General features: G+C 44.6%; 1 protein-coding gene across 6 annotated transcripts in view; it reads right to left on the minus strand.

Annotated features, from left to right (window-relative positions):
• Positions 1-26,279, minus strand: part of CDK12 (cyclin dependent kinase 12) — a 96,355-nt gene that overhangs the window by 17,520 nt on the left and 52,556 nt on the right. For 3 of the 6 annotated variants that reach the window (XM_059379844.1, XM_059379843.1, XM_059379842.1), the window contains exons 14-17: positions 24,741-25,158; positions 13,029-13,138; positions 12,349-12,492; positions 8,511-8,610 (exon numbers count right to left, since the gene is read on the minus strand). In XM_059379844.1, the coding sequence (XP_059235827.1) occupies positions 13,042-13,138; positions 24,741-25,158 (515 nt within the window). In that variant the 3' untranslated portion in view covers positions 8,511-8,610; positions 12,349-12,492; positions 13,029-13,041. Of the gene's footprint in view, positions 1-8,510; positions 8,611-12,348; positions 12,493-13,028; positions 13,139-21,262; positions 25,159-26,279 lie in introns of those variants that run through there. The other 3 variants (XM_059379846.1, XM_059379841.1, XM_059379840.1) reach the window with 3 other exon arrangements.

Consider the following 26,279-nt stretch of genomic DNA (forward strand, 5'->3'; position numbering starts at 1 on the left):
AATAGGCCAATGGAGCAATGATAACATCAGCTATAAAAGAGCCAGTTCCAGCAGGAGGTGGGAAGAGGCAGCCTTTGGCCAGACATAGCTCCCAGGAGAGGAGCCAAACCTTCTCTCCCACAAGTTGGCATCTCTACCACCCATCAGGTCTGGGCCAACTCTAGGTTTCCACCTGTCAGCTTCAACCAGTGCCCACAGGCTGAGGGACAGACCAAATGATTTCTCCAACTCCTTCTGATTTCGCTGTCCGTGACTTCAGCTGGAGGTAAAGAACAGTTGTAAAGCGAGGACTAAGCGCCGGACTGGCCTTTTGCTTCTACTCTGCTTGCCCCCTATACCATGTCCTAAATACTGGGCCTGCCCAAGGGATGTGTGCGTGCGTGTGTGTGTGTGTGTGTGTAAATAACCTGTAGCTCCCTCCCCCCCCCCCCCAAAAAAAAGTGCTATTATTGCCCTTGCTCCTCTAGAACAGAGCTCACTCATCATGGCCTGCTTCCTCAGACCTCATCAGAGGCACATTCAGCTTCACACTTCCATGGGGGACCTTAGCCACACATCCTCTCCTAGACACCCAAAGGCTTCCTTTCTGATTCCAGGTCCCAGGTCTGTGGGCAGATTGGTCATGGGCTCTATCCACTTCAGCCTTGTTCTTCCCTGGCACAGGGGAAACAATTTCAAAGGCACATGCCATATTGCTCCCTGCTCTATGACACTGCTATTCCTCTAACCTATAAGTCAAAGTTAGCTGTGAACACCTGAATTGACCCAAGCTGCTCCAGTGCTCTTTTTGCCTCCAACATCTTTTGGTTCTGCCCACACCCTATTCCCAGCAATGTCTGTCAAGGTCTGAGAAAGTCTGGTGCAGTAGAAAGAGCCCTATTAGCTTGGGTTCCAGGCTCTTCTTTGCCATTTAACACGTAATCATGGGGAAATTATTTACTATGAGCCTCAATTTTCCTCATCTATGAAATGAAAATAATAATAGTACCATGCGTGAAGGTTAAAGAAGCTAAATAATTGTGAGTATAAAATAGCACACCAAGTAAAATGAGCTACTTCATTAATTGGTAGTGAGTACAAAGTGAGAGGACAAAGTGCCCTTTAACAGGTGAATGGTTAAACAAACTGTGGTCCATGTGGTCCATGGTATGCCATGGAATAAACAAAAGGAACAAACTAGGATACATACAAAAACTTGGATGGATTTGGTGAGTGAAAAAAGCCAACCCTAAAAACTTACACACTGTATGACTCCATTTTTTTTTTTTTAAAGATTTTATTTATTTATTTGTAAGAGAGAGAGAGTGAGAGCGAGCACAGGCAGACAGAGTGGAAGGCAGAGTCAGAGGGAGAAGCAGGCTCCCTGCGGAGCAAGGAGCCCGATGTGGGACTCGATCCCAGGACGCTGGGATCATGACCTGAGCCGAAGGCAGCTGCTTAACCAACTGAGCCACCCAGGCGTCCCATGTATGACTCCATTTTTGAAATGACAACATTTCAAAAAGTGGAGGAGAAAAGTGGTTGCTAAGGGTTATGGAGGGTGTGAGGTAGGTGTGATTATAAAAGGGCAACATAAGGAATCTTTGTGGTGCTGGAACTGTTTAGTGCCTTGACTCTAGAGGTAGATATACAAATTTACACATGTAAACACCCCTTTGTAGTATTTCTTAAAACTGCATGTGAATCTATAATTATCTCAATTAAGAAAAAAAAAAGCTAGATTACTAATGTCTCTCAGTTGGGCCAAGGAGAGAAAAGGGGCTGCCCTTGTGTTTCACTGCAGAATTCTAAAGAGAAAAATTTAAAAAACATTATTCTCCTTAGTGTACATCTATAAAGTGACCATAATCATAGGGAAGAGGGGATATTTGTATCTGTTGATCTACTAATTCTACTTTTTAGAATTTACTATAAAAATGCATGAAGGGGGACACCTGGGTGGCTCATTCGGTTAAGTGTCTGCCTTTAGTTCAGGTCATGGTCCCAGGATCCTGGGATCGAGTTCTGCATTGGGCTGCTTGCTCGGTGGGCAGCCTGCATCTCCCTCTGCTTGTGCTCTCTCTCTCTCTCTCTGACAAATAAATAAATAAAATCTTTTTTAAAATGCATGAAGGTTTATGTGTTAGAATGTTCATTCTGGGGCGCCTGGGTGGCTCAGTGGGTTAAGCCGCTGCCTTTGGCTCAGGTCATGATCTCAGGGTCCTGGGATCGAGTCCCGCATCAGGCTCTCTGCTCAGCAGGGAGCCTGCTTCCTCCTCTCTCTCTGCCTGCCTCTCTGCCTACTTGTGATCTCTCTCTGTCAAATAAATAAATAAAATCTTTAAAAAAAAAAAAAGAATGTTCATTCTGGTATTATTTATAACAGTAAAATACTTAAATGATTAAAAATAGGGGATGAGTCTTCTAAATCATGACATATTTGGGTGATGATACTCTATAAACTTTAAATTTGCCTTAAAAAATACATTCAGTACAATGCCTGGCACATAGTAGGGACTCAATAAATGGTAGTTCTCTTCACTTCATTGGGACATGCTGGGTATTAAAAGAGCTAATGCAGGTAAATGTGCTTGACAAACTGTAAAGTGCCTGGCAAATGCTAGATGTTGCTATCCTAATGGCTATCTCTCACAGCTCCATCTTAGATGATGAAGCTGTACTTCTAGGCAGAACACTGCCTAATGTGCTCCTGGTTTGAAGCGTGGGAATGGCAGAGTCTGAGTCAAGGGATTGGGGCTATTTCCTTTCCAGGAGACTGCCACCCCTTGCTCCACATCATGAAGACAATCACGGACATTCTTCCCAGCATACCTACATTCGGTTACTTGGCCTATAATTTCAAAGGATTCATGGAGTCTTTGAAGCAATGTCAGCTCTGGTGACTCCATAAAAGTAACAATTTATTGTATCAAACACTGAGCACCTAATAAGTATCAGGTGGCGTCCTAGGTGTTTTACACACATTACTTCATTAAATGTTCTCTAGGACCTTAAGAGGTTGCTTATCTGAATTTTGTAGACAAGGAAAGTAGGGCTCAGAGAAATTAACCCAGAATGCTTACAAGGTAGCCCAGTTGTTTAATGGCAGTGCTGGTGCTGGAACCAGCTTCCTGGTTGGGAGGCTTCATGCCTCCCAACCTTGTGATCTAACCATCAGCTACTACATTTAGAAGGACTGAGAAGGGGTACACTCCCAAAGCTAGTGAAAAAATTGCACTGAGGCCCAAATCTGGAGAAGCCACAGAAAAGTAATCCTGTTTTTTCAATTCTCCTTGGTCGGCACAGACTTAAACTTATTCCAGGCAGGGGGAAAAAAAAAATCTCTGAAGTATCCCTGTTCTGAAGTTTCCTATCCCATGAGTAAGTTTTTCCATAAGTCTGCCTTCTACCTTTTTTTGCTAAAATCCAGTCCCTCTTCAAACCCTCTTATTTCCAGTGGGAACAGCTGAATATATGACATGGTACCCTTCCATGAAAGGTCCTATACAGGAGGGATTGGAGGAGCTTCTCTTTCCCCAATTCTGCTGAAGCTATGACTAAGATGTTTCAGTCCTCTTGGTCTCTTGGATTTAATCCAAGCTATCAAACCGAAAGATAAGAAGGAGAAAATGGGTCAGGAAGAAGAGCAGAAAGGAGTAGCCTAACCAGACCAAGGAGACCAGCTTGGAGAATGGTCTGGGAATCTCTTGGGACCTGAGTGCTGGCTTGGGGTAAAGACAGAGTAGGTAGTTTCTTCCACCTGACTCATCAACCAGTTTCATGTTTGACATTTACTTAGTTGGGAAGGTCTGGCCAGCATCCCTCATGCCACAGTCTCTTGTTAGTCTTGATATGACATCTCTACAGAAAGGAGAGGGCTGGGGATTCTGCCTCTCCACATTTAATCCTGTTTTAATACTACTTCACTGTGCTTGTTCAGGACCAGGCAGACCAACTCGGGGGGCTTAGAAATGTCCAGGGAAGAGAATCATCTTATAAGGAGGATGCTGGGGTCCAAAGCTCTCCTCTCTCAACACGAGAGTCAGAGTCTGGACACAGACTGGGGAGGAGCAGTGTCCTCCCTTCCTCCCTTCCTCTGCACACCATTCTACCCTGGTGGGGCCTGAGCATGCCCAGTGCTCTCTTTGGCTTCCCTTGCCCCACCTACCCTATGGACAGGAGAGGGTTAAAGGCATGGTATGGGCAAGCTATAAATTTCCCATCAGTGTGGGGAGAGTAGGACTGTTGGCAGGGAGGGGGTTGGGCTTGGGGGGGAGGGGGAGCTGGGAAAAAGCCAGGAGGTTGTCTCTAGGTAACAATAAACACTGCAAGCAAGGAGCAGCTGTTACACTTACTCTCTCTGCATCACAATGCTGAAATAACACTAATAAACCAGTGTGCCCAATGCAAAGGCATACTTGCATTTAGGGCCAGGCCTCATTGCACCCTTGGAGCAGCCCTCTGCCTCAGGTCAGGGGCCTTGTTGTTAGTGGACATACCAGTCTTGGCCTGGTTACCCTGGTGGGGAGGGTGAGCACTAAAGAGTCAGTTTCCGAGTCAGAGTGGCATTCTCAGAGTTGGGGGGAGGCGGCAAAGGCTGGGAATTCTGGGTTCAGATCCTGATGGCATTCACTAGTACAAAGAGTTCAAATGGGGTAACTCTTGGCTGGGTCTTGGGAGTAGGGGAAGAGAGAGAAAAGTGTAGGGAACAGACAACTATTTACCATATCTTCTTAGACTCAAAGGGGTGAGGTGGCCAGGAGTAGAGCTAGCTGAAGGGAGGTAGAAGAAAAGGGAGGCCAAGGAGAAAGTTTGAGAAAGAGGAAGAGTGTGTGGTATTGAGGAGTGATTCTACTATCTCTCCTGGGTCTAAACTCCCCACACTTGCCTATATCCACCTGGGGCACCCAGGCTCCCCTCACAGCACCATTTCTATACCAGAGCCCAGTGATGTGTTGGCTCAGTTCAGGACTGAGCTTTATTATCAGTATTCCAGCGGGGGGCCCTGGGCTCCCAATGTTGCCAGGGAGAGCTGGGGGAGTAGAGAAGGTCTGTCTCCCTAGAGGAAGAGTGGAGAATGAAAAGTGGCTGGTCTATCACTTTCTCCAACCAAAACCATCTCTGGATCTCCAGAAGCAGCCCAGCAGAGAGCACCCCCTCACCCCAAGCTGGAGGGCTGCGAGCAATGAAATAGGCAAATGAAAATGGGCGCTGTCAGAAAACTCTCCCCCTACTTAGCCCACCTTTCACCGCACTACTGTCTGGATACACTTGTACCAAAGATCCCTGTTTCCCTTTGCTGAAACAAGGAGGTCCCTTGGACTGAGGTCAGAGGCATGAATGGTTCTCCTGGTCCACCTTCTGGCCCCTTTCTGCTGATGTGATCTCAAACACAATATCCTCTCATCCCCGTGACTCAGAGTAGGGAAGATGTACACTGCCCACCTGGCCTGTGAGGAAGAGGCAATTGGCATCTTTGATGATCTACGGTGTCTGTTTCCAGGGAAGAGAGCAGTGAGACTAAGCAACAATCCTTCCAAGGAGGAGTTGTGTCTGCCTGCACATGTGAATGCCCAGGACCCTCTGTGCCAGTGCATATACAGGGTACTACCAGCTTCGCCTATCCTTTCCTCAATGGAAAGCCTCTTTCTGGGAATGCTCAACCTCCCCTCATCTCTTCTGTCCCATTTCCCTCTATTCTTTCATAGCTGGAGCCTCTCCTTGCCCCACAGTTCAGATGAAAGAACCTCATCCAAATAGCTCAGAGTTGGGGAGAACTGGGGTAAAAAGAGAGCTCTAACAAGCCTGGGCCTCCTTCCCCTCTGTTTTCATGAGCTGCCCCCATTGCTATGAGTCACCAGAACCCCGAGCTCAGGGGAGCTGCCAGGAGCCTTCTCCTTCCTTGCCCTCCAGTGAGGCAGATATGCACCCAAAGGACCCCAAGTCCACCATCTTTCTACTCACAGCGCCACAGTTTCTTCTCTCATCCCTAGGAATCTGCAACACAGACAGACTGAGATGAGTGAGCAAAGGAGTGTGAGAGACCCCAGCACGTGCTCTGTGCAGGAGCAGAGAGCCGGATGCCTGCACGGCAGAGCAGGACTGCCAGCCAGGAGAGCTGGCACACTTGGGCACACAGCCTTGTCAGCATGCAAGCGGGGGTGCCGGAGAGGATGGGATAAAGAGACTGTTTCAAGAGCAGGTATTACCTCCTGGTTCCCTCTCTGGTCACTGTTTCTTCTCCTTGGCCTCCCTGGGTGCTGACAGATAGACAGCATAGTACTGCCACCTCTGAGATGCCTTCTTAACCCTCCTCCCTGGTCTGGGGAACTAGAGAGGGGATATATATAACAACTTTTGAGGTGTCAGGTTCAGACATCCAGATCTACACTGAGGGAAAAGGAGGAAAGGAGGAGTCCTGTCAGAGTAAAAGCTAAACCCTGGGCCAATATAGAGCTCCTTTTTCTCCAAAGTGCAGGGCATTCTGGGTGCTGCTACCTCTGCCTCCCACTTACTTCAAGTCTGTTCCTCTTTCCCAGCAAAGGCTCAGCAATCTTTCTAGACTCCAGGCTCCAGGCTCTGATTCCAGGGCTGTAGATCTGGCATCTTGCCTAAACCTTGGGATTGTGAGGCAGGGCCAGTGGGACTTTGGGGAGGGAAGCCCTGTTCCTTAGAGAAACATCCAGGATCTAGATCAAATGCTTTAAGGGCCTTTTGGACCCTCCAATATTGGAGCAGGGATGGAGCAGGGGTGGAAAAGGGGTAAGAAAGGGCCTACCGAAAGCCTGACACCCTCTCCCCTTCTTCTTTGCTGTTCTTCTCCACTGCTCCTGCTCTGTATTTCAAAGGAGAAACAGTAGCTCTGTAAACAAGAGCCTCTAATAAATCCTGTGAATAATAGTCAGTATGAACGGCCTACCCTGGGTTAGGCAGCCAGCCCCACAGATGGGACTACAGGCCTCAGCTCCCAAATTTCCCCTCTCCATATTCTCCCCCTTTTCAGGCTCCTCCTGGACCTTCCCAGACAAGAGAATCTTCCTTTTCAATTTCCTGGCACAGTTCTCCTCCCAGATCCAACTACTATAGGCCCTTGGAAGCAGGGGAAGAGGCAGATGGATTCTTTCCAGACTGTCTTGAGGGGATGTGAGGGGTCCTTCTCATTTATTGTTTGTAGAGAAGGCAAGGAGATGATCCTGAAGGTCTAAACGTAAGGCAGGGTGAATGTGGGTCACTTATAGAGGCACATCCTGCTTTTCCTCAGGGACTTTGGGGATATAAAATGGGATACTAGGGGTGCCTGGGTGGCTCATGGGTTAAAGCCTCTGCCTTTGGCTCGCGTCATGATCCCAGGGTCCTGGGATCGAGTCCCGCATCAGTCTCTCTGCTCAGCGGGAAGCCTGCTTCTCCATCTCTCTCTGCCTGTGATCTCTGTCTGTCAAATAAATAAATAAAATCTTTTTTAAAAAATGGGATACTGGGGCACCTGGGTGGCTCAGTGGGTTAAAGCCTCTACCTTCGGCTCAGGTCATGATCCCAGGGTCCTGGGATGGAGCCCCGCATGGGGCTCTCTGCCCAGCGGGGAGCCTGCTTCTTTTCCTCTGTCTCTGCCTGTCTCTCGGCCTACTTGTGATCTCAGTCTGTCAAATAAATAAATAAAATATTTTTTTTAAAAATGGGATACTAAGAAAGAAGATAATTCTGGGATTAGGGGAAAGGTGTGATGGCTTGGAAAGTGTGATGAAGTTTCTATCCACACTGCTTTCCATGCTCTGTGCCCACCCTTGCCTGACTCCAGCTTAGTCTCATGAAGCACAGAACAAAGAATCTTGAATTTCTTAAGGAAGGAAAAAAATGCCAGGAAATGCCACCTTTGGCAACCCGGTGGGAAAGCCCCTTTTCTCCTTCATTCTTTCCCTCCTTAACCCTAGTGTCTGAACAGTGAGTGGGGATGTGGACAGCTGGAAACACTCCTTCCTCTCCATTGTGCACCAACACTGCACAAAGTCAGATAGGGCTTGACTAAGTACTCTGGGGCCATGGCACCGCATGAATACAGAGACATTTCTGACTCAGCCTTCAGAGCCTTGAATTTTAACCCTCTCTGTTTAGGGCCTAGACATGGGACAAGAGGTGTAAGACCACTCTTCGGCATAATTTTTTCTAGCAGTTTATACTGTGACAGGGAAACCTGTAATAAGATCTCAAAGGAGCTCAGTATTTAGTCACTTTTGCGAAACTTATTTCCTAGTTAAGGAACTAGGGTAGTTGATACATTGTGGACTTTACAGAGTATAGTAAAATCCCATGAGAGTGGGGGGATCTCAGGGATCTGTCTACTTGGAAGCAGGGGAACAGATGAGATGACCTCTGGAACTAGGTGTATGAGGGAAATGTTCCTTCAACAATGCATCTGCCCGACTCCCCTTACTTGCTTCTGTCTTGGAGGCCAGAGATATGAGACTCCAGTAATAATCCTGCCAATCCTCTTCCCTTGACTTCCCTCCCCAAGCCCTACCTACCTTCCTACCTACCTTTCCTTGGGTTCCCAGGAACTCTCTGAAGCCAGGAACACAAAGCAACTCCAGGACAGGATTCAAATGATTTTTCCTCTCTGGGTCTCCATTTCCACATCTGTAAAGTGAAGTGTTCGGCAAGATGAACTCCAAGTTCTCTCCCTTGCAGCAGTAAGCTTCTATGAGTCACACCCCAAAGGCATCAGGCCTTACATGCTTTTCATATAACCTCCAGGGCACTTCTCCTATGTCTGAACATTCAGAAATATCGTTAAACCCTGCCCTCCTCCTTCCTCGCATACAGTCTCTGGTTCTATGGTCCCTAGCTCATGCCCTCTCTCTTCAGGGACCTCAAAACTCTGTCCCTACTTTCCTTTCAGTTTTACATCATTCACAGGGACAGGCCCAACTGGACAAAATCCTAAGAGCAAGAAAATTGCCTTACCTAATATCCTGGCTGCAATTTTGGGCCTCAGACCCAAGTCAACTAGTATAGTTCTATCCTTTTTTGGAAATCCTGGCAGTTGGGGGGAAATCCTGGCAACTAACCCCAGCACCACCCCTCCTCCTCCACCTCACTATTCCCCATGCCAGAGCGCAAAGTGGCCAGTGATTGATGGGCCTGGGTTCCCAGTAACCGCACCCAGTGGCCCAATCCTCCTCCCTAACCCAATCCCTCCCCTGTCCCTATTCAGAGATCAGATTGTCTCATGTTGGTCCCTGAGGTCCCATTAATTAAAAATACATCCAATTAAATGGCAGGTGAAAACGTGCTATTGGAGCTCTCCACCCCCCCGCCCCAGCTTGGTCTCCCCCCTTCCTTTTAAGGCTCAGCTGTGCTTTGAGCTGAGAAAAAAAGAGAGAGAGAGAGGAAGAAAGAGGGAGAGAGAAGAGGAAGACATCGGGGTGGGAGGATGAAGGGGGGTGGTGTTATTTGAACCTCTGCCAGGGTAGCATGTGCCAGCCTGGGAGGGTGGCACTGTGCCCTGGTGTCTAATTTCTGGAGGTGTGAGTAGGTTCAGTCAGCTGGGTACCCACCTCCATTTCCCTTAAAGGGGCAGAGGGAAGTCAGAGGGTGTGGCTGCTGTGCTGCCCTCCTTCTGGGCTTGGTAAGTGAAGGGCAGAAGTGTAAATGGTAGAGGGCCCTTAGGACAGGGTATGATGTTTGGAGGTTGGGAGAGTCTGAGGCCTCCATTCTTGGCATATCCCTGCTCTTCCCCAAACTGCAAAGAAGGCAATGAGAAGCCGGCTGGGACCCAGGTGGCAGGGCATGGCGATGCTCTCAAGCTAGGCTGTGCCTACCCCTACCTATAAGAAAGCTGAGCCTAACAGAGGGAATGAGGAAGAACAGAGCCATAATTTGGGTGGGAGCAGATGGGTCATATAGTATAAAGTATACAAGGATGGATGTTTGTGTGGGCACCACAACACCCAGCACCTTAGAGGTAAGACGGTCTGGGTCTGGAGGACCTGCCCTGTTTGCCCTTTCTCTAGGCAAATAGCAGTGGCAGGCGTGTGAAGTCACCTCAACCTGGCTGCTTGGCATGCTGTGAGCAGGGTGTCTCCCCTGACAAGCACTGATCGCTCATTTTCCTTCACACTTACAGTGTCCCCAGCATTTTGTCAGGTTAGGCATCTGCTCCACCCTCTGCCTCCCCCCCCAAAAGTCCTGTGGCCCCAAGCAATGCAAAGCTAGTGGGCACTGAGAGCTATTGCGAGAGGAGCTAGGAAAGAAGGGATGACTGGGGGGGTGGAGCTCAGAACCCAGGCACCAGTGGGGGTGTCTGCAGACCCAGGGCCCCCGCCTGGCCTCCTTGGCAGCCTCAGTACCTCCTCACTTCACTTTAACGCTAATTGGAGATTTTAATCTGCGCTGCTGCTCTGCTCGGGGTGCTGGGGGGAGCGCCAGCTGTGCAGTAATTCCAGCAGCACCGACTGTTTAATCAAGCTGTCCTCCTGGGGAGGGGCCCTCGGGCACGGGGGTAGGAGGGAGGAGGAGAACCTCTGTCATCTCCCTTAGCCTGTTCAGCCTGGAAGGGCTTCATGAAGACTGAGGATCAATTGTGGGATACCTCACCCCCAAAAGGGCCCCATACAGGGTCAGTTTAAAGCTCACAGGCCAAGGCATCCCCTTCCCCACCCGGCTTTCTGACACCTTTTTTTGAGGTGTCCTCCAGCCACTCAAGCTGCAAACGTCCACTGGACCATCTTGAGTTCTCCAGGTCTGTGACAGGGGAGGTGATGGCACACAGAAGGCTGAACTTTCCCATTCTCAGCCCTCTCCCCAACACTCTCTCACTAAGAAAGATACTTCTCTCCCAACAATTGTGAGATTTTTTTCCTCTGGAAACCAAAGGTACCCCTACCCTCTGGACTAGAAAGTGACTGTTTAAGAGGCAGGGAGACAGTCGAGGTGTTGGAGACAGCGGAAACCTACTACACCCTGAGGGAGAAAAGCACCTATGCAAGATGTTTGGTGCCCAGAGCTGGAGGCTTCCTGAGTTCAGATGGAAACATACTGAGATGTCAGGCCATTAGGGCAGCCTGTTCAGGGTCTCAGGCCATTTCTAAGGAAGAGAAAGTGGTATTAATCATTCTTCTGGCTTCTTGGGGCCTGGCTCTCAGGCTCTCTCAGATTGTTTCTGATCCCTGTCTTGAGGAAAGGGTGCCCCTGTCACCCAAACTCCTGTCTGCTAAGGGGCAGGAGTTTTAATTGGTCAGCAGCACCCTCGTGTGGCAGAAACCAAGACTGCAGCTGCCCAAGTGGCCCTGCGGCTTTGAGGGATCAGACACCAAGACTGACATCTGGAAGGGCAGAATTATGAATGTTGATGATCTCTGAGTCATGAAGGTACTACCACTCGACCACTTCCAGGGAAATCTCCTGCATTCCCATCCATCCTGCATCCCAGGTATGTGTCAACCAGGGAGGGTGTACATTATCCAGGGCTGGCACCTATTAGAACTGCTGCTTGTGCCGTCTGGCTTGTAGGGGTAAGAGAGGAGCTGCTGAGAGAGGAGGCCTAAAAGCAAAAGGTAAGCTGATGTCACATCCAGTGGCGGGAGCGGCTGTGGCATCCCTACCAACTTTTTACAGATACCGGATAATGCCACATGAACTATGTCACCTGAACTCCAGACACTATCACCTGGTGATGGGCTTCTTTTCTTTTTTCTTAAAGATTTTATTTATTTATTTGTCATAGAGAGAGACAAGCAGAGCAGCAGGCAGAGGGAGAAGCAGACTCCTCAATAAACAGCGAGCCTGATGTGGGACTCAATTCTACCCTTGATCCAGGTCCACCCTGGGATCATGACCTGAGCCAAAAGCAGATGCTTAATGGACTGAGCCACCCAGGTGCCCCTGGTGGTTGGTTTCTGCTGTATAGTAATCCTTTCTTACTCCCAGGAGAGGTCTGCGAATGAATAAAGACAGATTCTCAGAGCCTGAGATCTTTGTCCTTGGGAATAGACACCGGATAAACACAGCTTTCCCTCGAAAGATCAAGGTATTCTCCAAGTATGCCAGGCCACTGGGCAGAATGGATATTTGGGGCTTTAGACTTTCAACCCCAAGAGAAGTATTGCCCATCATTAGACCCTTACACTCCAGGGTGAAATATCATATTTACTGGTCCCTTATTCCCACACCCACTAAAAGGGGGAAATCATTCTGAACTATTGGAAAGGGGTGGATATTTAATCCAGCTAAAGATTAAAACTGGAAGTCACAAGGCAGAGAGGTGAGTCACTAAGGTCTTCCCCTTATTGGAGATATTTAACAACAGAGAAAAATACTTCCAGAAAGAAATACGACCCTGTTTGGGGTTAGTGGGCAGACAGAAGAGCCACCTACCTGGCAGCAAGAAGGGTGGGGGTGAGCACTGGAGACTCATGACCTGCCTGGTTCTGGGCAATGAGGCTGGAGAGAAGCAGGCTTGTAGGCCTCTACTTCTTGTGTCTTATATATTGTCTGGACAGGTGGGAGCTCCCATCAAATCTGGAAAGGAGGTAGAAAAGTTGATGAGAGGCAGTAAGAAGGGACAGCATGCCCAATCCCACTCAGAAAGGGAGAGAAAATAGCTTCTTGGGGAAGAAGGCAAGCCTGTGTGTATGTGTGTGTGTGGTGGTGGTGGTGGTGATGGTGATGGGTAAGTGGGACGAGTGTTGTAGAGGAGAGGCTAAGAGTAACCAACATCAGTATCCCACCAAAGAGGAATACCCATTAGCAAAGTGGGCCAAGAGGAAAGAAGAGGAATGAAATGACTGTCAATATTAATAAAGAGGGTCACCTACTCTAACCAGGGGGAGAAACTTAATGAGAAGGTAGGATACCATAATAGCATCAAATAAAAAGTCAGAGAAACTTTCTGGATCTCTTCTGGATATCCAGAGTCTGGAGTCTGGAGAAACTTTCAGAGATCTCTTCTGGAGATCTTGGGAATAAGAAACTTCCCTGAGACTAGTTGTATGTAGGGGGTAGGGAATTCCTTACAAAAGTGTACCTGAAACCTCTGATTGGTCTTAGGTCCCTACCTGGCTATAGAGTCTATGAAAGACTGAACTCGTCAAGAGCTCCAGATGCCAGGTGACTGATGGATTTCACCAAATTCCTCAAGGGCCATCCTTCCTGCCACTGCTGCCACCTGTAAAGGAAAATAACAGGTTACTTTATACATGAGACAAGGGACTAGACACCAAAGAGAAATTTGGTCTTTCACCCAGGAAATAGGGCCTTAGTAGGTAACAGTGATGGTAATGGTCACCACTCTTCCAATTCCCTCAAACCTGAATTCACAAAGCCTGGAAGGATTAAGATGAACCTTAAGTATGCGCCCAGAGAGAATTATAACTGCTCTAACAGTCATACCTTCTGGGAACCAGCTCCCAGTCTGATAAACTAAAAACAATGATTCCTATACTTAAGAGATAAATTAGAAATTCAACAGAACCAGAAGCTGTGAAACTCAGAATTATAAAGGGTGATGAAGGTTCAAGGTTAATGCAAAGTTAATGCAAGAAGGTTACTCAAGAGGAGGTCATCTAGTTTTAGATCAGATCATCATTGCCTTGTCCAAAACAGCTTCTTCAAGAATGACTGGGAGGCAAAAACAAACAAACAAACAAGAAAATCCTAGACAGACAGACAAAATCCCAGACAGAAAGGAGGTTTGTGAGGGGACAGCAGACTTGATGCAATTTGGACAAGTCAGTCTAACATACATACTCCCTATGTAGGGAGGAATCTGCATGGAGACCAGTTCAAGTTCCCCCAATATTATCAATGATGGAGAAAATGTAAAGGTTATGTACTAGGATCTGTTTCTTTGTCATCAGCATACAATGTTCTTTTTGCAGACCCACTGCCCCTCTGACCAAGGCTTATAACTCTATCTCTAAGCTGCCCAGTGGTACCTTTCTCTCTCCAAGACTCTGATTCCAGCTTAGAGATTCTTTAGCATTTCCCTCTATACACATCACTGGCTCCCACACTCATATGCTCAGAAGATAAGCACTAGAAAGGATACCTCTCAGAGAGGTCCAAAGAGGGATAGTGTCAGTACCAAAGTGAGATAACTTCAGAACCTGCTGTGCTTGTTCACTAAACACACTATTTAAGGCTTAGGTCACTGTGGGGCACCACACCACCTTCCTTCTGCCTCATCAAAGGAGAAAAAACAGACAACTCAAATTTAGTAAGGGAGAGGAGTAGGGGGTCCCTCCCCCAAACTCGTTTCCCACTAATCTCAGAGATCCATAATGCCTTCTCTCATTCAGAGACTCCCCTTAGTTTCCTAGAAGGTGAGGCAAGTTCTTCCTCCCTTCCTTCAGATTTTGCTTTTCTATAGTTATATTGTAACGCAAAAGAGCCTGACTGGGCCTCAGAGGGTTTTTTCCTTCTGCTTTCCAAACCTCAGAGCTGGTGGCAAAGTGCTCCTGGAACTTGGGGGTAACTCTGGGGGCATCAAGATCTTTGGCAGTGGCTGCCACTTGCATCCCCAATGAACAGAGCTCCTGACTACATAAAAATTACAATTGTACAATATGGTCATGGAGAGATGAGTCTTTGAGGTAAAAACACATAAAACTTCTCAGTTTTTCTACTAATGTTTTTCAAATCTACCTTTCCCCCTCCAAACCTCACAGCCCACCTTCCTTTCCTGAGGAAGGTCAGTGCTCACGGTAGTTGGCAGTCTTAAGGTCAGGGGCTCTATACTCAAGTAGGTTAAGATTCTGGTCTCTTGGACTCCAGTCTTGGCTGGCTGCCATCAACTGACTATGAGACAGTGGGCAACACATTACCCTTCCCCAAAGCTGTTTCCCACTCTGTACACTGAAAGAGTGAATTAGGTGATCTCTAGGGTTCCTTTCTAGGTCTGGCCCTCTGTGATTCTGTGAGGAAGGAAACCCCTCCTTTTACCAGGAGGTGAGGGGTTCCTGCCCTTCACACCTTCTCTCTGGGCCACTGCAGAAAGAAGCTCCCCTAGAGATGCCTGCTTTTCTCATGCTGGCTTAACCAAAGGGACAAATGAGGGAGTCCCAGTAGGAGGCCTTCTTTTCAATGCCAAATTCCTTCTATTATGAAGAGATGTTAAGACGGTGATCTGACTCTAACCCTGAATCTTGACAAGGCAGAGAAGGAACAAGGCAGACAGATGTATGGAGAAAGAGTGTGATAAGCATGCTGCCCAACATACAACTGAGACTATCTGAGCACACGCTTGGCTTTGCCCTAGGGAGGACCATGTATCAAATACAACTGCATGTGGATGGAAGAAAAAAGCAAGGACATGTGTAAATACATCCAGAGCACTGACATAAATGTCCCATCAGCACAAATACACTCACTACTGTTCTCTCCAAATGTAGGCCTATACCTGCCTTGTAAGAAGCTATGGTGTGTGGGGGGACCACATCCCAGTCTTAACCCCTCCCCAAAGTCAGAAAGGAAGAAATAGTGAGACAGGAGCTACTTGGCTTCCTATAAATTGTTTTGTCCTTCCTCACAGCTGCAATCAGAAGCTAAGGGCTCCCGCAGGCCTTGTTCTGATCTGCTGCAGGCGATGGAGGGTTTTTGAAACGGAGAGGACTTGGCTGCGGCCCCGTTTCAGCTGCCATTGGGGCTGGCTAATGGGCTCATTCGGGAAGACCCCCGCCTGCTGCACTAAAGAGTCCCCCGTGGACCCCCTCCCCAATCCCAACCCAATTAATAAATGGGGGCTCCCACTTTATGGCTCTGGGAGCAGGAACCAGAGATACAAATGACCCCCAGGGAGGGACAGAAAAAGGCCTTCCAAGAAACAAGCCAGAGAATTGTGCATCCACAGGCACATGCTGCCACAGGCTAGTCATATCCCATTTTCAAAACATTAAAGGGGAAGAAACTGGCAAAAAACTATTTTCTTTCCTAGATCTGGAGAGGGATAGCATTCTTAAAGTCTGCGGGAACACTCCAGCAATAAACTCTCCTTCACCTGGATCTCCCACCTGCCCAGGGCAGAGTGCAGATGATCATCTGGACGCACACCACACACTTCACTATTTCCTAGGGGTGCTGACCGCTCCCCCCCAGGCCTTGAAATACTAAACAAAGACGTATCCTATCAATTGGTTAATGAAGTAAACACTTCCTAATTCTTAAAAACAAAGCAGCTACCTCTTCCCAAGCTCTCCTCACCATCAACAGGATTAATGTCCTGGGGTCATCTCTCACATCCAAATTATCATCAAGCCTTGCTAACTCCTATGGACCCCCTTCTTTTCTTCTCATTCTCTTTGTCCCACTCAAGTGCAGGCCCTCAGGGCCCCATATCTGGTCAAGAACAAAAATATCCTACCAAGATAGCTTCCTTGACCCAGTACATCTGCGAAAGTCCTCAACATCATATTCATTCCATCATGCTCTGCTTCCTGCTAATGCTTAACAAATCTGAACTCCTCATTCAGGCCCACAAGACTGCTCCTCCAACTTTATTTCTTAATATTCTTCTCCTTTACCATCCTGAGTAGTTCATTCATAGCCTTCTGCACAAAACACACATAAACATTTTTCTGTACGTTTTCTTCATCTGAACACCTCATCTGTTCCCCTATCTTCTTTACTTTCAAAGAATCTTTTCTGGTTAACTCTAACTTTCTGAATTATTTCTTGGCTCTGGCTACTTCTGTACTAGGTTACTATTTTATTTTATAGCCTGCATTAATGTGCTGACTTATAAATACTGATTCTTTACTTCTCACCCAAGTATAAGACCCAACTCACTTGATCCAGAAGCTTCTTTAAAAACTGAGATTCTCCCTTAATCTTCCCCAGAAGTTGTCCTGCACTTAGGACATGACTCTGCTAATGACATTACTGGGCCCTACCGAAACAGCCCTTGTGGTACAACACTTGGGATATCATATCAAACAACGAGGAATAAAATCTCATTCTTCATAGCAATGTTCAGGCTGCCACCTGCTCCTATCAACATTGAACTTGACACTGAGTCTTTCCAAAATTATAAATTGTTTCATGACTTCAAAGTGTGCTACAAAACAAAACCCCAAAAACAAGCACAGTCACCAAAGACATTTATCTCCTTGATTCTTAGGATATGAATACCATTTTCTTTGAACACCCCATAGGATGAGATGCCCCACTTTTGTTCCTTATTTGTAAGATTAATCTAATCCTCAGGTTGTGGACTGATTTTCTAGAATGCAAATCAACACCAAAGCCAAAAGTAATCTTGTTCTCTACTAGCTCTGCCTCTAGCCTACCTCAGACCATCACATTTTTGGAAGGTACCCTGAAACAGAGAAGTTAATCATGAGTCTCAACTATTTAGTGGGTACTTCCTTAGATTAACCTCACTCTCAAACACTGACTCTTCAATTCCTGTAGTTTAAGCCTACATAGTTAGACAGGAAAAAGTGATCTGCCACTCCCCTTTATCACCTACTTACTGCTCAGAATAATAAGAGGGATTTTCCTTTTACTCCTTCCATCCTTTGGCCTCAAGGTGCTTGATGATCAAGATAATAAAAGTAAAGCATTTAGCACAGTGCCTGACACATGATGAGTTCCTGGACAACATTAGTTCCTATTCTCTCCCTCCTTCTTCCCCAAACCATAGGTTCTCAACCTTTCTGGGCCTATTTGTTCACTGGCTGAAGACAGCACTGAACTAGACAAACTAATGTCCTTTTGTAGTTCTAACAGTCTGTGACTCTAATTCACATATTCTGGTTTGTTTACTCTTCTACACACTGCCTTCACTTGGATCTGAAAAAAAGGAGAGAGGAATAACCCTGATTTCCAGGTTAGCCTAAAATACACAAAACCACTTTCAGGAGTTTTAAAACTCCAAAAATACAAGTAACTTTTTAAAAGTGATGCATCCATATCATCCCTTCCTCATTTCTTTTTTTTTTTTTTTTCCTTCCTCATTTTTTATTCTCTTGAACTACATAGGTAGCAGTGGGAGGCAAAATTTCCCAAATGTAATTTGCCTGATATAATCAAGCTTCCCAAAGTGAAAACATCTTCAAAACATCTCCCAACCTAAGGTTCTAAGGCCCATCCTCCAACCATAAAGGTAACACTACTGTAATCAAGAGGAACTCTTTACTCAAGGTGTTGCTTTAATGGGGCCTCCCTAAAATGAACCATGAAACTTAAGGCAGTTATCCCTTTTAACTAGCCCAACCATAATTCTTCCTTCCACCCCATATCTCTATATCTTCTTTCAAAAGCAAGTATACCCTAAGTGTCTTTCTGCAGCCCAGCTAACAGACTGCTCTACAGATCTTCTTCTTCCCCTTACTTACATCTCCTTCTCATATTGCTTTGTATTGTGTGAGGCCTTTGGCTCCCTAACATAAAATACAAATACTGGTAATAAGGCCACACTCAGAAGTTCCTGAATTTATAAAAGGGATCAGACTCCTAAGTTTTCTCTAAGTCTTTGAATTCAGCTTCTTTTTTCCAGGGCCCAAAAGCATTAGACATTGCATTACCCTTGGTAGGAGGGTTATCTGTCTCCAAGCCAATCCTCACCTCACCTACAAGATATGTATTGTAGTTCTGAGACGCAGGAGGTAAAAAGATCCTCTCCCTGACATGCCATCAGAACAGGCTCCTGAAGGTAAAGAAAAAAACATCCTCCAAGACCCAAGCTTTGTTTTTCACTTAGCTCTGTTACATTGTAGCCTTTGTGGGGTTGTCTCTGTGCTGCATCTCTGTACAGATGGTTTGGCTTGGATAAAATGCCCTTCATTCCTTTGGAACTATCAACATTATCTATTGTTTACAACCACACCAGAGCAAAACACCTAAAAAATCCATCTATTTCCAAGTCCTAGGAAAACTATGTCTAAGTGAACTTGTTTTATGGCTATATTCTCTTATTCCAGAGAAGTATGCTGTGGCTATGGGCTACAAATTGAGTAAGTTTCACTAACATGCACCCATCTAGAGAGTATTAAAGACAAACTTCATATCAGCCCCTTTCTCTCAGCCTTGGACTAACTTTTGAAATAGGTAGGAGAGCAATTCAGTGGCCAAAGCATTTTGGCACTTTAGTGATTAATCACCAGGGCATCAAAGCAATCTTCATCTGCTTTCTTATGGATAGCAGGGCCCTCTTCTCACTCACCAAGCTTTACTTCCCACAGACACCATCTGCAGCTGAGCTCAGAAATGTCATCACCAAAAAACATGTCTCAGGATATGAGGGAAGAGGATGAATTGAAGTGTTGAGACTCCCTGCCCTTCCTAGACCAGTAAAGGAATCTCTTATACCCCACACAACATAAATTAAAAATCTCCTTAGTAATAAGAAAGCATGGTTATTTTGCTTCTTCCCTCACCTCTTGCCCAGTAAGTTGAGGATCTGGAATAGACATTTGTCTTCTCAGTTGCCTCTATTACCCTTCAAAACTAGGAAGCACGAGTAACTCTAAATATCTTGTAGGATTAAGCAATCAATACCTCTGGTAGGCCTAATGCATGCAAGGTGGGCAGTGAGTGAAAAACAGGAAATGAAAAGTGGGTGGACAGGAAATGGAGATGGCTGCACATGGGGAGGAGTGGTAGAGTACCCCCAACAATTCCTCTGGGTGTCATACTTCCCCCATAGTCTTTCAACCCTACCTTGAAGTAAATGTTCACTTGAGAGTATTCTTAAGTTTACAGGAACATTAAAAGTATCCCTATAGATGAGAAATGCCACACCTGGACAGTAAAATTAACCAGCGTGTCCAGAAATGCTCACCTTGCCTCCCAGACAACCAAAAGACTTAGCAGTTTCACCTCTCCCCTGGAATGGTTGAATATTTACTCACTTGAGAAACTCCCCACTTCCATTCCACCTAGCCCTTTAGGATGACTAAGTTGTGAACTGAGAAGTAACTCCATACCTGAAACACAGTCAAACTATGGGGAAATCTTTAATAACAAAGGAAATCCCCGCATGAAGAACATTAACTGTTAACTTCCTTGAGGCATTAACTTTACCATTATAGTTAAGGATACCTGTCTGGGAAAAGACAGTGCTTAAGAAATGTATATACCGAAACAGCATGGTCTTTAATTAGAAATAGCCTTGGCTGTGATAGAGGGGAAAAAAAGTCCATGTTAGTTCGGTCCTCAGCCTTTAGGCCCAGAAATAAAAAGACTGCCACTGCTATGAAGTGCAAACAAAATTATCTAATAGGTTGAAGTTCACACTCCTAGTCATGAATCTGAAATTATAATAAAGACCAAAACCAAATTCCTTTTCTCTGGAGGCTAACCAGGAACACAGGATTCCAAGAATTGGAACAATCTTGAGCTTTCCATTCTCATTCTGGGTAAAGACAGCCCACAGGCAAGGGAACATCATAAACTTTGGGGATTCATAAACAGATTGGCAACCCTCATCACCAGTATTTGAATTCATCTTCCTAATTTCCTTGTTCTGGTGTACCCTTTAACTTTATATGATTGCTCACCCCACCAACAACTTCCTGATAACCTATCGCTCCTCTTCCTGTCTTCTAATGGGTTTTATTTGCTGTCTGCCTACTTAGGTCATAACTTGCAGGACTGCAGCATACACAAGGGAAATTTTAGTTCTGTGTCCTAAACCATGAAAGAGATGGGAAAACAATACTCTCCTCAGGTGGAGACAGGAAAGATTTTGAAGATAATAGGAATTTTACCCTTATAAACAACTTTACTCATTTCCTGGATTGGCAACACATCAGGAAATCTCAACAGTGCTAGGAACACTAATCTCCATGCCTACCCTACTCATGGTCACATAAGAAGTGGTGGGGGGTCGTTATATTTAAGAGACTATTCTAAACAGCCTCTTACCAACTTCCATTGACAAATTTCAATGACAAGTTGAGCTAAAAACCCACTTATCTCTCCTTTCAGGAGGATTCAGGGCACAATGACAAGTTGAGCTAAAAACCCACTTATCTCTCCTTTCAGGAGGATTCAGGGCACATGAGGCTCAACTCTTTCAATGGCCTGGCACCATTATTTGTGTAACTATTTCTACTTAAAAAGAAAAAAAATCACCTTACAGTTTCCCCAACTTTTTTTCTTCTCTAGTTCCTAGCCTTGTGTTTTGAAGCACCTCTTCAAACCCTGAGAACTTTTTAAAAAAAAATATTTTGAGACTACAGAGATTCTGAGACAAAGAACTCCTAAGATAAAGTGGAGGAAAAAACCCTTTACATGCAATTAGATCTGCTCAGAGGCTACAGGTTAAGAAGTAAATGCAATGGAGCAAAAGTGGTATAGTAACAGGAAATATTTAATTTTCCAATCTCCACTTTCCATTTTTATAAACTGAAAGAAAAAAATTTAATATATTACAAAATATCTGTACATAGACAAGGTACACCCGATGTGGGGCAAAAACAAGAGAGAGAAGGAATACAGTGTCAGGAACCTAAATCAGGGAGAATGAGGTGGCAACTGACACTTTTCTGGTGCAGCATTCTCTCTCAAAACCTGCTGGTAACCATTTTAGTACTGTAACTATAAATGCATATTACACACACATACACACACACAGTGGCTGGGTGACGTCTATGGCATAACCTAACAAAAAGTCCTACTTACAAATTTGTGCTACTGCCCTGCTTTGAAAAGTATATATCTGATGTCATTTTTATCATTCCTATGGACAGTTGAAGAAAAAACTAAGGAACTGGGTCAAACAAAATTGTTTTCAAAACCACAAAAATGATCATGGTCAAACCAGTTTTGCCTCTCATTCACCAACAGCATCAGATTTCTCATCTGTTCAAAATAATGTATTTAATGGACTTATCTCCCATGGTACAATAATTAAAACAAAACAAAAACCACTTTTGAATATATCTGGGTTTGTAATTTTCTAACAGTCAAGTTGAAATTCTGCCAAAACTTTCCTTCATTTATAGATAACATAGCTGAAAAATTAACAAATACCTTTTCTTCCTCCACACAGATTCCAGGATTTCTTTTTTCCTCTGCTTTTAGAAATAGTCAAAATTACTGAACTTTTTTCACTGTAAAGGCTACACTCCCCAAATGGGGGTAGGGGGTGAGATGGAATCACACACACACACACCCCCCATACATACACTCACCCCCTTCCCTAGTAGTAAGGATGAGGGAATGGAGGCTTAAGTATATTATTTAGAATATTTGGCATAATTAAAAAATAAAGGATGGGAAGGGGGAAAGAAAAACATTATTGATGACTGCTGATAACCAGAATGTAATTAAAATATAGAGAATTTTATTCATATTTGATGGGAGACCAGTTATTTTCACTGAATAGATACCTTTGAAAGAATCCCAGGCTTAAGTTCTTCAATCAAAAATGGGAGTAGGGCCCAATGCCTCAAATTCAAATATTCTAAAATACAAAGGCCCATGTCTGAGGACTAAGAAGTCAACAGACAAAACGTTTAGGTGAACTGTAATGGAATTTTTCAATAGCATGTCAGTGAGCCTAGCAAATCTAATTGGACACACTGGTATAAAAAGCCATCAATGCCAAAATGGCTAGAAGGTTCTTCCTCTAATCAATGTTTGCCCATGAGGGCAAGGCCAGACCAAAAACCAGAGAGTAATAAAGAAATACACACACCGGATATCTACCTATTTCAATAAACAGGGGAAAATAGTCTTCATGTAAGTATCTGAAGAGGGTTCTTCTTTCTTTAAAGTTTTTTTTTTTTTTTATTCGTGCACCTTTCTCTTACAAGTAGTTTTTATTTTTTAATATAAGAACTTGGCATTGAAACACAAAACTTCACTTGAGTTCTGAGAACTATACTCCAAGATGCTGAAGCATGTTTGCCTTTTCTTTGTAAAAGGGCCCTAATCTACGTTTCACAAAGGTCTAAGTCTGTGCAGATAATTTATATGAATGTGTATGTTTTTAAAACACATTATATGCTGGTATTCACACAGAAATGGAAGCCAGAATGAGAAGTCTCCCAAGTTATCCCACCCTGAAAGCCCTTCCCTTTTTCATTTCCTGTTTATAATAAGGCAAAATTCTTGCCATGAAGTCATAATTTAACCCCTTTTACCAAAAAACAAAACCAAAATCAAATCTCTCTAGAAGAAATTCCCCCAAAGAATTGGCAGGATATACATGCTGAGATGTGTATATGTCAATACTGTTTCTTTCTCATGGCCTATTCTTTTAAAATTTTTAAAAAAAGGTCTCAGATATTGATAGATTTTCAGAAAAATATGCACCCTAAACTAAGTTACATTTTCATGTATTTTCAGGATGTATTTCTTTTCTCTTTGACAATAATGCTCTGTTTCAAAGGTTTTTTTTTTTTGACATAAAAATATATGTGTAAACAGTATGCTAACTGCTCTTACTAGCCCTCTAGTTATGGAGGCATCATCTTAAACCCCAGCTCAACAGCAATGTCCTAGGCTGTCTGCATTTATAAATCAACTTCACCATCAGAACATGGTTTTAAAAAAAACAAAAACATTTTAGAATTGAAAAGTTACAGAGAACAATATAGGAGTTTGAATTTCCTTTCCTTTATTTCAAAAAAAGTAAAGAATTATCCCAGGTTCTTGGGCATCTCAACGATTAATTTTTTCCAAACAAATGCCTCAAAAAGAGACAGAGAGAGAGAGAGAGAAAGAGAGAGAGAGAGAGAGAGAATGAGAAACTCTATAAATTATAGAGGGGGTACAAAAAGGAAGAGATGGGGTAAATCTACCTACATGCCCAAGAGTGCCTCTTTCTACCACCTGCTTCATGTGCAGGGAGAGGGGCATGTCTTTTGCCAAAGCAGAGCAAACTTAAAGGATGAGTAATTTATTTGGAAAAAAGGTATATGTTCAAGATGCTCAATGGGGAAAAAAAGAGTTCACTTGAAAGCAAAAATGTGAGATGGTGGAGAGGAAGGAAACATTTATTTAAATCAGCCAGTCACTCTCTTTCTCTTATAGCAAAAGCCTAAGAGTAGCTCAAATATTGTGAACACTATTATCTTTAAAGGAAAAAACAAAACAAAAACAAAATTCAAAAGAAAGAAATCATAAAAAATCCCCAAATTTTAAAAACTTAAAAGAGAGCCTCTCCTGAGCCATCTCAAAATTAAAACTGTTCTCCTTTTCTTCTGCTCAAGAAGTGCAGGCAAATGAACTAATACAACATTTACTTTTCAATTTAATGACCCTCTCCACATTCTCTACTTGTATCTACTAGGTAGAGTTGAAGTAATTGTTCTGGCTGTAGCCCATCCAGGGGGAACTGGTGCCAACATCATTATTTTATAAGTCGCCTGCTAGTAGCAAGTGAGCAAGGAATACAACAGACAGCTTTGCGGTAGCCAAATGCAGATGATTACCTCGCTCTGGCAAATGATTTCATTAATGTTTCAGAGGACTGGATGGAAGGATGAATAGGGAAGGAATCTTTCAGGACACTGAAGTCTCTGGGTTAGTAAGGAACTCCTCTCCCTCTTCCCCCTCTTGGCGGGACTCTTGTAGGCCCCCGATAGAGTTTTCCGTAAGCAGAAGACTGAGCTGGGCCCCCCCAGTTAAGGCCTGCTCCTGAACTGCTGGCTCCAGTGTTTCCTGGCCCCAGCTCCCCATAGTTCTGCAATTTGGTCTCTGCATGTACCACAGAGTTGCTGCTTCCCTCAGCCTTCAGGAATGGTTGCCCGACCACTGAGTGTAATGGTAAGGGGACCCTGGCAAAACGGAGGTCCTGGTCCCCTGGGAACTGCACTGACCCTGTGCCCTGGTAACTGCTGGACTCCCCAAGGTGGCTCACAGAGCCTGAGAAGGTCCTGTTCTTCACCAGGGTCTGGGTCAAGGATTCTGTCAAAGCTGGACCAGAGTTGCGTTCATCAGTGTCAGTGGCACTGAACCCTGTTTCAGGCCCATCAGTGTTTCCGTAAGTCCTGTTGGGATGGGGTCGGGTGGAGTATTCCATTGGTCTCAAGGCCTGGTGCTCATGTGGCAGGTGGCCAGGAGGCTCTGCTTCAGGCTGGGATAAAAGTTGCAGCAAGGCGGCTGTCACGGCTGGGTTCAACTCCTGGGGGGCGCTGGAAAGATCGCCTTCAACCAGAGGGGGTGGAGGTGGCGGCGGTGGAGGTCCGGGGGGCTCAGGGGGCCTCTTCTCTGGTGGAAGAATGTGAGGAGGACATGCTGTGGAAGGGTTACTTCTTTTAAACACCATCTTAAAAATCACATGTGATTATAAACACAAACACACACACACATACACACATACACTGACCAACAAAACAAATATCAATACAAGTAACCATATATATATATATAAAGAATAAAATCTTGGGATCAGGAAATTGCAATTTATAAATAAAATCAAGTGATTAAAATAAAACAGTTGCATTATGAATCTAACAGCTGGTTTAAAAAAGCTCGTATGTTTCAAATGATTGTCCTGATTTTTGTCTGAGATTTCCTCCATTTCCTTCCTTAAGGAACTGTTCTAATATGTAGGCTGTTAGCAGCCTCCCCACCCCTTTTTGCTGTTGGATCAAAACATTAATGAAAATAACGTAGAAAGAAGGAAGATGAGAGGAAATAATACACATGTTGTGGTCACATTTCTAGCACATAATCTCGTTGTACAATAGAAGACCTTGCACGGACTTAAGCTAACACATTTTACAGAACATTTGATGATATAAGGTTAACACCTGAAATAGAACTTAAAAGAATATACAGGAGAGATGAAATAAAGTAAAAACCTTTCATCACCGTCACGTATAAATATACACTTGCTTCTCCAAACTTTAGTCCCCTTTCCCCAAAATCACATTCTGAAGGAAGGGATATTAACCACCATTCTGTCATTCAGCTTTCTATGTTACAGTAATGATAGACTAATCTATCATATTTTCTATTTTGTTTCCCAACCTCTTGCATTTTTTTCCATGCTATGAAAAAAATCACTATAGTAATGTCATGCAGAATGAATGGGCTATTGATAAACATCTGTTTATCTTGGAGATGGTGACAAGAACTGAGTATTTAGAAATGTTGAACTTATATACTACACTCTGTCTTTCCAAAGATCTTTGTCTTTTTTTGAACCACTCCCCACATTCCCACACCCGCACGCCCCAACTCCCCTGTTGGCTAAATTTACCTAAGCATGGCAATCATTGTCTGGTAACTCCTGCCAAGGCTGGAGAGTAGAGATGTAAAATGGTGTGAGTTTGAGGATATACAAAAGCAAGTACAATCAGAACAGTGTTTTTAAAGAGTTAGGAGTCAGCCTGCTGAAGAAAAGGTTTAAT

The sequence above is a fragment of the Mustela nigripes genome, chromosome 16, assembly GCF_022355385.1.
Source record: "Mustela nigripes isolate SB6536 chromosome 16, MUSNIG.SB6536, whole genome shotgun sequence".
NCBI lineage: Eukaryota > Metazoa > Chordata > Mammalia > Carnivora > Mustelidae > Mustela > Mustela nigripes.